Source organism: Microcaecilia unicolor, chromosome 5 (genome assembly GCF_901765095.1).
Source record: "Microcaecilia unicolor chromosome 5, aMicUni1.1, whole genome shotgun sequence".
Taxonomy (NCBI): domain Eukaryota; kingdom Metazoa; phylum Chordata; class Amphibia; order Gymnophiona; family Siphonopidae; genus Microcaecilia; species Microcaecilia unicolor.
This window is the reverse complement of record NC_044035.1, coordinates 80743338-80755637: the sequence shown is the minus strand read 5'-3', so window position 1 is coordinate 80755637 and position 12300 is coordinate 80743338. Positions and strand designations below refer to the sequence as shown.

The following is a 12300-nucleotide window of genomic DNA, read 5'->3' as shown; positions in this document are numbered from 1 at the left end:
GAATATGGCCTAGTAAATATGAAGGCCCAGATCTACAGGCGGTGAGATATTAAATACATTTCTCTTACTGTGGATCAAAAACATTCATTTCCCTGCATGGCTCAGGCCAAAGCAATTAAACAATTACCTCAGAATGACATATTACAGAACTAGCTTTTTTATACTCTGAGCTAAGAGAAATTGTATATATATAAGTGCCCTGTATGGGAGGGACAAGGGAGAATACTGAAAATTTCTCAATGTTGGTCTCACCTAGCAATGAGATATGTGTTCCTCTCACCGGCTTTTCCCATGCTTTATTTTTGCTGCTAATAATTTCTTACGATTCATAGTCTTGGTAAGAATAAACATTACTAATGTGATAAGATTCTTTTAGTTTGTAGTTTTATTGCTGTGACCCAGACTGAACCAATTGTTGGTGTTCGTCCCAAGATACAGTTAGGGTAAATGTGCTGGGAAGAACTGAGGTGGTTCTAACCTAGTTCTATCTGGACACGGTACAGCAGGCATCGCTATTTAGGCACCCTGATGCTGCACAGTGAGGGTCTATTTTATGATGGTATCTGGGCGCCCACATTTTGTTATAGAATACCAGTGCTTTGTTTGTAGGAAAAAAGGTGCCGGTACTCACTGTGGGCGAGGTCACCACATATGGCCCCACCCCTATGATAGCCACCCCTTATACCAGCCATTGCGCATATAAACAGACATCATTGAAAGTATTATACTAGTATAGGAGAAAAAAATAACGTGATTTTTTTTCATTATAAATAATTTCTGTAAGCTGCTACAGCTCCAGTATACCCAGTGCAAAATAAGACAGCAGATGTAAATTCTCAGATTGGACATATTCCAAACACTAAAATGAAAATAAAATTATTTTTTCCATCTTTGTTGTTCTGGTGACTTTATTTTTCTGATCATGTCGGTCCCAGTCTCTGATTCTGCAGCTCTCTATCTGTTCCCTTAACTCCGTTTTCAGGGACTCCTTTCCATTTATTTCTTTACTTTCCTTCTTTCTTCTTCATTTCTTGTTCTACATCCACAGGTAAAAGCTGGGTCCTCCACAGACTAGACTGGAGGAGGTCAGTGGCCTACCAAGGGGGGGGGGGGGGGGCGGTGGGGGCGGTCCGCCCCGGGTGCATGCCGCTGGGGGGGGGGGGGGTGCCACGCGCCTGTCGGCTCTTCGTTTTCATGCTCCCTTTGCCCCGGAACAGGTTACTTCCTATTCCAGGGCAGAGGGAGCATGAAAAGGAAGAACCAGCAGGCGCGCGGCACCCCCCCCCCCCAGCGGTGTGCACCCGGGAGGGGGGTTCTTTCGCCGGGGGGGGCGTCACGCTGTTCCGGGGGGGGGGGGGGGGTGCTGCACCCAGGGGGCGTGGCACATCGGCGATCCGCCCCAGGTGTCAGCCCCCCTAGGAACGCCACTGGAGGAGGTATAGAGTGGATCCAGTTTTTGTCTATTTTCTCCATCCATATGCAGTTTTTCTCCTCTTTTCCCTTTCCCTCATCTCTGTCAGTATGCATCTCCTTCCTATTCTTCCCTCCCCTCCATCCATATGCATCTCCTGTCCTTCCTCTTTCTTCCCTCTCATTCATCCATGTCCAGCATTTCTCCTCTCTCCTCCCCTCCATCTCACTTCCTCTCTCTTCCCTCTCCTCTATCCATGCTCATCTCACTTCCTCTCTTTTCCCTCCCCTCCATCCATGTCCACCCTCGCGGAAAGGAAATGACATAAGAGGAAGGCGGGACGCTGAGAGGGCAGGGAAGCAAAGGATGGCGGCGAGCCTGCCTGCTTGCTACCTTTACTGCCGCCGCCTGCCGGTTCGCCGCTGCAACTTCGGTAAATAGAATATTTTGCAGGGGGCAGAACGGAATGTAGGGGAGCTGCCGGCCCTCTGAAAAAAAGGTGCCGGTACGCTGTACCGGTGCGTACCAGCACAAAAAAGCACTGTAGAATACTAGCATAACCTGGTATTGACACATCTTCATTTATGTTCTCACGGTTATACCAGCGAGGAGCAGCCATAGAAAGTAGAGGAATCCTCAATTCCTATGTCAAAGTAGTGCATGCGCTAAAAATGCTAGCGCGCCTACAATTCAGCTTAGTAAACAGGGCCTTAAATGAGATGAATGAACATAACAGTACTACAGCCTGAACTACAGGGCTTGTCCCTAGACTTGGTTTTAACAAGATTGTATCGAGTTTAGTCCAAGCACAATTGTCAAAATTCTGTCAACATTAAAAAGCCCTATAAGTATAAAAAGCTGCAGGAAATCTAATAATTTTCCATATCACATTTTCCTGTCAAGCATTAAAACATATTATTAAGTACAGCACTTCTACCACAAGGTACAGCTGAAACCCTCCAACCCTCACTACTGAAATGGTCAACAGCAATTACATTCTTTATCTGTTTTACTGTTAGGTACTTGCCCTTGCCCTGACAGTCGATATGCTTGTAGCTTGACTCTGAACATCTAGAGGTAGAACCCACTGCCACAAGGATTATGATCAAAGTACATCAATTCTACGGATGGATAATCTTGGCGCCAGCTTTTGCTGTTAATTCCATCAGGAAAACATTTCTTTGGGGAACAGAGCTTACTTCTTTAAAATGAGATTTACAACTGGCTGGTAAATGAAATAAGTATGTTAAAGCAGGAACTGGTAGTTCATCCTTAAGATGGTAACTTATTGGTCTCTTAGTATTTCTAGTAGCTTAATTTCTTTGTCAGCCCTGCGGAATGGAAATGTCTTGACATTTAAGCCAAAATACAATTGCAAAGAATAGGAAAATTACAAGTGATAAATCTGGAACAAGCCATCAATGCAGCTAGCGTGACACACAGATAACATTTATCTGCTATAACATAAATATTAAATGAATGTAGTTCTCTTTCTCCCTAAGACAGGCTGACAGAGAGCTGCCCATCAGCTTTCATCCACTGTTCTTAATAGTCAGAGCTTTTGTTTTCGTAATTTCTACACTGTGCTTTTCACTTCCTTAAAATCCATGGGTTATATAATTCTTAGTGGTGATATCCCCAACAGAGAAAGCCTTTAATTATATCATCACAACAGTAACGGAATTCAAACATGCGTGGGATAAGCATAAAGGAATCCTGTGCTGAAGGAATGGATCCTCAGGAGCTTAGTCAAGATCGGGAGGCGGGGCTGGTGGTTGGGAGGCGGGGATAGTGCTGGGCAGACTTATACGGTCTGCCAGAGCCGGTGGTGGGCAGCGGGACTGGTGGTTGGGAGGCGGGGATAGTGCTGGACAGACTTGTACGGTCTGTGCCAGAGCCGGTGGTTGGGAGGCAGGGCTGGTGGTTGGGAGGCAGGGCTGGTGGTTGGGAGGCGGGGATAGTGCTGGGCAGACTTATACGGTCTGTGCCCTGAAGAGCACAGGTACAAATCAAAGTAGGGTATACACAAAAAGCAGCAAATATGAGTTATCTTGTTGGGCAGACTGGATGGACCGTGCAGGTCTTTTTCTGCCATCATCTACTATGTTACTATGTTACTATGTTACTATGTTACTAAGTTCATGGGATTCTCTACTTTAATGTACCAAGTGAAAGGAATACTTCTAGAAAGGTCAGCTCTGGGATAAGAAACACCTCCACCATGAATCATGTGTGTCTGAACAGCATACAAAACATAGCTGGAGGGAACTGGAAAGGATACACTAGAGTAGGGATTCTCAACCTAGTCCTCAAGGCACACCAAACCGGTCTAGTTTTCAAGAAATCCACAATGAATATGTATGAGATAAATTTGCATGCACTGCCTGCACTGTATGCAAATCTCTCTCTTGCAAATTCATTGTAGGTATCCTGAAAACCTGACTGGCTGGATGTGTCGTGAGGACTGGGTGGAGAACTCCTGCACTAGAGAAGACCCTTGTGGTCACCAAATATGTCTTCAACAGCACTAAAATGTGACAGGGAGAAAAAGGAGCATCTGTACAACAAAATGTATGGACAACAAGATCTTGCAGAGTTAAAAATGGGAAGCCTTACTGATATCTGTTCCTGTCCTTGAAAGAGTTTTTTCTCGAGCTGCCCCCTTCACTGAAGCAATCATCCGCTTCCTCAGACTCCATACTCCGATTACAGCTACGAATGGTCTGCAGGATGTTGCTCACTGTCGACTCTTTGTCCACATTATTTAAACCGTCTTTTCCGACTCGCTGCAAGAAGTTATCTTGTCCATTGTAATCTGAAACAAACTAAGAATTTAAAACAGCATGAGTGAGGTACCCTGCAAGGCTTGAACTGCATCTCTGTGGCACTGAGTTGGGAATCCTTGGATTCTGCCATGTCTTTAGAGAGAAAATAATGAGCACTTTAGGAAGAGAATCCAGTTACCATTACAGTACAAAAGAGTGGCGAGGCAAGCCAGGTAAAAATGTTTGTCAGTATTGGCTTAGTTTCTGGTGCAAGGGCATGCGATCTACCCTTATGCAATCGCACAGGCTGATAAGGACACTCAAAACTTCAACTAGTATATTCTAATTTATGCTGCCATTATTCTAATACTATTGGAAATTTCTTTCCACATGTTGTTTCATTGTGCATGCTTGCAATCTTTTGGGGAGCACATTAGGACCATGGTACGTAAATTTTGTTATTAATGAAACCTAACCCATTTCTTATCTGATGAGCTTCTCAACCCTCACAGGAAATTTTGATATCTGTATTTCTGTAACACTCTGAATGAGTCTCTAAGGGGTCCTTTTGGAGTGGAGGAGTGGCCTAGTGGTTAGGGTGGTGGACTTTGGTCCTGGGGAACTGAGGAAATGAGTTCGATTCCCGGCACAGGCAGCTCCTTGTGACTCTGGGCAAGTCACTTAACCCTCCATTGCCTGCCGCATTGAGCCTGCAATGAGTGGGAAAGCGCGGGGTACAAATATAACAAAAAAAAAAGATGCACTAATGGATATATCCACGGATTCTAAATAACGTGCCTAGAGATTTGCGAAGAAATCCAGGTGTATTCTATAACAGCGTGTATAACTTAATTGGTTTAACAAGCTAATCAGTGTTGATAACAGCACTTAATAAGCAATAATAACCACTAATTGGTAATAATTAGAATTTAAGTGCACAACTTGCCAAGCGTATTCTGTAATGAACTGCACCTAAATTCTAATGTGCGCAGTTCAAAAAGGGCATGGCTATACATGGGGAAATGGGCGTTTTATAGGCATTCCAAAACTTACACATGCAGCTATAGAATATGGCCCAGTGCACGTAAAAATCGACGCACGGGGATTTATGTCACATTTTTGTTGGTATAAATGGAGGTGCATAGTTTCAAGCACTGGAATATTAATTAAGAGTATTCTATATACTGTGCCTAAGTCTAGGCGCTCCTTATAGAATACACTTAGGCAGAAATGTTTACTGTGTGGATTTTTTTTAGGAGCCGAAGCCAATAGATATAAAATTGGCTTCTTAGATTTAGCGCACACGAATTGCGCGCCTTAGTGGAAGGACCCCTAAGTTCATGGAAAGATGTCACTAAGTTAAATTTTACTTTCTGGTGGTGCTGGTGGCGTTCAGTGAGTATGATTCATAAATCTGAATTAATGGCAGCTGAAATGCAGAACAATTGTATTCATATAATTTGGATATGGAAGCAGTAGACTTCTTGTGGTTCAGTATTATTATACAATATACATAATTATTGGTTACTCTTCCTCTCCCTCTTGTTCTGTTGTGATGCGGTTGTAAAGGCTGAGCTTTGTGACAGGCTTATGGGCTAATCTATATTATTATTATTCTTGTATCCTTTTTATTTATTTCAATTAAAAAAAACATACAACTTTAAAAATGTTTGCCAGCTTTCTTAAAAAGTCTGTTTTATTTCGTTCAAAGAATTGAAAAGAGAATTTTTTAATTTGAATTTTTATTTGAAGTTCCACCTCTTGCTGATGCCAGTTCTCATGAGCAGTTCTGTCTACAGTCTACCAAGAAGGAGCTGATGTGTGGGGCTGTTGCTCCTTAATACACACTGGCTGACCCTGCTCTACACATACATACGTTTTAAATACCTCCTGGCCTCACTTTCTTTTCTCATTCAGTGAACTGCTTTTTCGGTCCAACAGTTTCCTTCTGCTTCTTTAGGTTTCTAATTCAACTGATCAGGTGCAACTACCACCTGGGGATTTTCCTCCTATTTTATATCTCTTTCCCTCCCACCGCGACATATTTAATTTGGCCATTCCATGGACAGTCCTTTTCTTTCTCTTCTTGGGAGCTGTAAACTTTCCTTCCACAGACACAAGAATCAAACCCAGATCACATCCCATGGCAGTACTCAGTAGTAGCATCAAACCACCTGACCCACCTCTTTTCATCATTTAAAAAGAGAGAATCCAAACGAAAGGGGAATGTTCTTAAACAGAAAAGCAGTACTGAGTCTTGACTGAGAACAGTTTAATAAAAGCACTGTTCTACAATCGCGAGAAAGACTTGGGTTACCGAATAAAGATAGGCCAGACATTTATGTGGTCCCATTTATATGCTAACCCTGGTCATTTAAGCACTGAATATCAGCACTTAAGTGGCCAAGTGCTGACCACTCCCCTGGAATGCCCCAAGATAGCCGGGTTTCAGTTTGGCGCTAACCAAGATATTCAGTGGCTCTTTGCTAGTTAAGTGCCATTGAATATTAGCGGCTAGCCCTGACCAAGCAATTTAACTAGTCAGCAGCTGGCTAAATCCTTTTGAATACTGGGCAGTCAGTAAGGCTCTTTTACAAAGCTGTGGGAACAACTGCCGGGGTAGTGCAGGTGTGCCCAGCAGTAATTCCAAGTTTGGTGCGTGCCAAATCCCGTGGTAGAAAATATTCTTCTATTTTCTACCACAGGGGTTATTCCCGGCAGTAATTGGCAGCTTGGCCAAGTTGGTGCACACTGCGCGGTTACCATGCAGGCAGCGCATGAGCCCTTACCGCTAGGGCAATGGCTGGCGGTTAGAGTACAGGCTGTAAATAGGCACGAGCTAGTTTTAATCTTTGTGCACGCCTATTTCCGAGCCCATTAAAAAAATGACCTTTTTCTCACCACGGAAAAAAGGGGCCCAGCGCATGCCAAAAAGACACTCTCACACTACTGCCGGCCACTTTTTACCACTGCTTTGTAAAAGGACTCCTAAGCTATGAAAAGTCTCTTTTTAAAATTATTTTTTTCTTAATAAATTTTACGGTTTCCTGAAATTACATTTTTAATTTAAGAATTGATCCATGTGACAATATTTATAAAGATTCCGCTCTTTTATGATGTTGAGATGATGAGGGCACCCAACTTTGATATCTCTTTAGCAATATAGATCAAGAACTAGCTAGTATAAGTAACATGCTAAGTGCTATTGGCAGAGGGCAGCAGTTGGAAGGGCTTCCCAGTTTGTAAAGAAAACATCCCTAATACTATTGTGAAAGTGCAGATTTATTTATTTATTTACTAGGATTTATTTACCACCTTTTTGAAGGAATTCACTCACAGCGAAGTACAGTAAGAATAAATCAAACATTAGCAATAGACAATTACAGCAGTAAAAATATTCAAATAACAACAATACAATGTATGGCATAGTTTGCTACATACAATGTCAACAGATTAGTTTACAACAGCTCTATGGTGGGACTGTTCAATAATCTAGTCATGAGTAGAGATATTAAATATATTTATAAAATGCTCAGAGACCCAAAGTTGCTCTACCATTCACTACTGGGTCATTCAGTCTCTTAACAACACACCTCAATCATTTTGAGCTGCCCAAATGAAAAATGTCCCACAGTTATAAGGAAAACTTTCTATGCAGAGCCACCTAGTTACTCAGTTCTAAGAGGGGGCGGGCTTTTTGGCCGATCCTAGTTTTGAACTTCCATCCTAAAGCAGTGTGGTATTTGTAGTCCCTGATTCTAACCAATGAAATCAGTCACAGGGCCCATAATACAGTATGATAGGGTTGTTAGAAATCCAGGACTGGCCTAAAATGTCCCTTCTGGAAATGCATAACTTGGCAGCTGTACTCCATGATTGCACCTGAACCTGTTGAAGGAAGAGGAGCCAAGTGGGCAGGGTAGAAAAGGTTAGTAATGCTGTCATTATACCTAACTGAAAAATCCAGGCACATGGCCATAGATCATGTCTCCATCCAAGGGGGTGTGTAGAGTTTCAGATTGTAAAAATGAGTTTGGAATCTGCAGTAAGCTGATAGCTTCTGGAGATGTGGAAATTTATACTACAGTGCAGTTGTCAGGACATCTTTTGTCTGAGAACATTCCATAAACGTTTCTGATATCATATCACAGATTAATATACTAACTTCATTAGCTGTGTTGAGCTGAATTTTGCTTCCCTCCCTCCCCGTTTACAAAGTCAGGCGTTAATGCCGACACAGCATTTTATTGTTTTCTAGTTACCCACGACTAGCATCATATCTATGTTAAGTTGAATGAGCTAACGCATGCTTATTAAGTGTATCATTAGTATCATGCTAACATTGCATCATATCTCTGGTATTTGAATTCCAGTGCTATTAAATGTGTATATTTTTGACACTGTTTCACAGTAGTTTTATTATTAGGTTTCAATTTACTATTTTCAAGTTTACCTCATTTATTGTATTTATGTTTATTCTTGGTTATTTTACTATTGTTATGCAGTTTTAAAAAATGGTAAGTTTTATGTTAAATTGTACCTGCTGTACACCGCCTTGGGTGAGTCTCTTCATAAATGCGGTTAATAAATCCCAATAAATAAATAAATGAATATACTCACTAACCACCTTTTGAAACCACCACTTAAATTTAGCCAATAGGGGTGAAATACTTCCCTCTAAAATTCTCATACTGAACATGGCAATTTTCGAACTAGAAAAACATCTATTTTTTTGTTTCAAAAATCTCTAATTTGCAGACGTTTTTGTGCTCAGTACATATTTCTTTAGGCACAGCAGAACAAACAGGAGACCAACAGATATAGAAGGTAATAGCAAGGACTTTAATTCAACCAATGCAGTGTTCAGTGCAGTGGACTTATATAAATGGACCCAGGTAATTAAATCCCACCTTAACACCCTTATTTTGTATTATGAGCCCTCCAGGTACACCTAAAAACCTTCTGTACACCACTAAAAAGCCCTCAGATCTGCAAGTGTTTCCTATCTATAGGTACAGCTGGTATTTTGTGGGGTTTGGAAGTCTCCATAAGTGTACTAGTTAGAGTGGAATATGGATCTGTGTCTCTTTCTCTACAATTCACTGCACTGACCACTAGCCTACTCCACGGACCAGCTTTCTGCTCTATTAGGAATCGTCATAATATCTGAAGCTGTCACAGAGCATGGTATGTACTGTCACTTCTTTGGGGGGGGGGAGGAGGTCAGTGACCACTGGAGGATTAAGGGGGGCATGCCTTAATCCCTCCAGTGATCAGCTGGTCAGTTAGGACACCTTTTAGTGACTTAGCCATGCTTGAAACAGGTTCAGATAAAAACATCAAAAATTTTGCACTAGACATTTTTATCTTGCTCCATTATCCAGGGAAAATGTCCAAATACTGGGCCTGCCCAAAACACCTCCCCAACACCCCCCACCTTGTGATTTAGATGAATTGCAGAGGAAACTGTCTCAAAACTGAATTTAGACATTCACAATGGAGGTTTTCCCTGAAAAATGTCCATCTAGCACTTTGTGCCACTTTTGAGGCATTTTTCTCTTTTGAAAATAAATGCCTTACTCCCCTGTTTACTAAGTGAATGGGCTGTGTCTGCATTAGCGCACTGACAGCCGCTAGCGCAGCTTAGTAAACAGGGAGGTTAATTTCCTCCTGGTCCTCTTAAGGAGCTGATGGGTGAGTATGGAACCTCTTTGTAAGGTCAGGAGTAATTGTAGTGCTAGAAGAGAATGAACACAGGCCTCCTGACATGCACAGTCCAGGGAAAGAAAAAAAAAATTTAAGACAGAGTTCTTTTTCTTCTGCAAGGTTCCAACACAGTATTTTATTCCTATGTATCTACACAGAAGAATTTTGATCAACTTGAATTCTGAGCTAGCCTGTTTAATTACTTCTTTATAGCAGGGGTTCTCAACCCAGTAGTGACACACCCAGCCAGTCAAGTTTTCAGGATATCCACAATGAATATGCATGCACTTCCTCCACTGTATGCAAATCCATCTCATGCATATTCATTGTGGATATCCTGAAAACCTGACTGGCTTGGTATGTCCTGTAGACCTGGTTAAGAACCACTGCTTTAAAGTATTATTTTATTTTTAATTTTAGTTCTGTTTTTGTTTGCATGTGATTGTTATAGAGGTTTTATTTTGTTATTTGTTTTCTATAAGCCATGTAGTACTTTAAAGTTGTGGCATATAAATAATTTCAAATAAAAATTAGAAATCTGGTCAGCCCATTGTCAAGTGCTGTGCACTACCAAGCAGAAGGTCCATTGTTTGATCCCCACATTGTGTCTCATAATCCTCAGGTCCGCTGGTGCTGGGAAAGCTCAAGAGGCAGTATCTACAGCTATGGGGGGTGGGGGAAGGACTTGTGGCTATCGCTTAAGGATGATATTGAATGGCCAGATTCAGGACTTGTGGTTGGAAGGTTCAGGAGGGAGCCCTGGCACATAACACCCAGCCAAGGACTGTCACTGTGATGACCAGACTAGCTATAGTGGAGGCGGATGTGGAAATACAGAAAAAAAAAATCCCCAGCTAATGAAGGCTAATGATGGTAGACCCTAACTTAGGGTTACCATATGTCTGGATTTACCCAGACATGTCCTCTTTTTGAGGGCATGTCCGGGCAACCGGACGGGTTTTGCCAATCTGCCCGTTTGTCCAGAAATCCGGACAAATGGGCAGATTGCTAGCCTCCCCTTACTTACTAGTGCCCTGGTGGTCTAGTGACCTCTTCTGCGTTTGGGACAGGAAAGAGCCTCCTCTTTCCTGCCCGGAGTGCTGCCCTGCATGCATCCTTCCTGTTGCTGATCCTCGGAGCCGATTCAAAATGGCTGCCGAGAGTTGAAGTGACCTCGCGAGACTTCAACTCTCGGCAGCCATTTTGAATCGGCGCCGAGGAACAGCAACAAGAAGGATGCATGTAGGGCAGTGCTCCGGGCAGGAAAGAGGGGGGCTCTTTCCTGCTCCGAAGAGGTCACTAGACCACCAGGGCAGTAGTAAGGTAAGAGGAGGGAGGGGGGGTGACAGGGGGGGGGGGGGATGTGGTATGTGGACAGGGGGGGGGGAAAATGTGACAGGGGGCGGAGCGAGGGTGTGAAAGGGGGCGGGGCATGTGTCCTCTTTTTGGGGGGACAAAATATGGTAACCCTACCCTAACTTGACTCTGAGCTGGAAGTTTAGGAGTAAGTGAACAGGAGAAATCATTTTCAAGCTGGATTTATATCTGGAATTTCAAAACATCTGGATCAAACCAGCAAATAAAAACTTTAAAAAAAAAAGATTTCTTTCCTAAATCTAGGTTTTGTAAATTTGAAGATGAGTTATAATGAAGAAGTCTGCAAGAGGAGGTGTTTTGTGGTGTATCAGGTCATCTGGACAGGCAGGATCCCTTGCCTTCACTTTGCCATCCATAAATCCACTGTATTACTCCCTTCTGCACTATGGTGTAGAGCACTACCAATTTATCTACATATCTAGCCCTATGGTCCATATTACTTCTGCTGCTTAGCTCTTTACTGAAAGTTTTCCCAGACTTGATCCAGGGCACCCTTTACTGTGTCTAATTTTCTGGAAATGAACAATAAATAACCATGCGTTCCATCTGCACACATGTGGTCCAAGAACCTTTTGGTTAACCTAAAAATCACATGACTGAGGTCCCATGTACCAGGCTTGGGAGATCTCAGTATTTCTCCACGACTTACCTCTAACGTTTCATCCTGAGAACTGTAGCATGGACAGAGTCTGAGAAGACTGGCTGCTCCATCGAGAACTTCACAGAGCTCCTTCAGAAAGACACCGCAGAAGGGAACCACTTTACAGCCTGGGATATGGAGAGCCCGGTTCACCACCTTCCTGTACTCAGAGGAGGACTCATGCTGTGCCATTGCGTCTTTCAAGCTTCGCATGGTTTCAATGTCAGACTGGTCCATAAACTGCCACATTTTCAAAACTTTCCTTGACCTGTTTTCCAAAGAAGGGCCTCAGAAATCAATTTCAAAATAAAATGATTTGCAGATTTCAAATACTAGTGTAAACTTGTTTGGATGGATCAGTGGCTCCTTGTGTTTAATCTTCATTTATTAGGTAGTTAATG

General features: G+C 42.6%; 1 protein-coding gene across 1 annotated transcript in view; it reads right to left on the bottom strand.

Moving 5' to 3' along the window:
* The window catches only part of PLCE1 (phospholipase C epsilon 1), a 397028-nt gene that overhangs the window by 122249 nt on the left and 262479 nt on the right, over positions 1-12300 (bottom strand). Inside the window, exons 5-6 of the mRNA XM_030203041.1 lie at positions 11909-12167; positions 4028-4236 (exon numbers count right to left, since the gene is read on the bottom strand). Coding sequence (XP_030058901.1) covers positions 4028-4236; positions 11909-12167 — 468 coding nt within the window. The remainder of the gene's footprint in view (positions 1-4027; positions 4237-11908; positions 12168-12300) is intronic.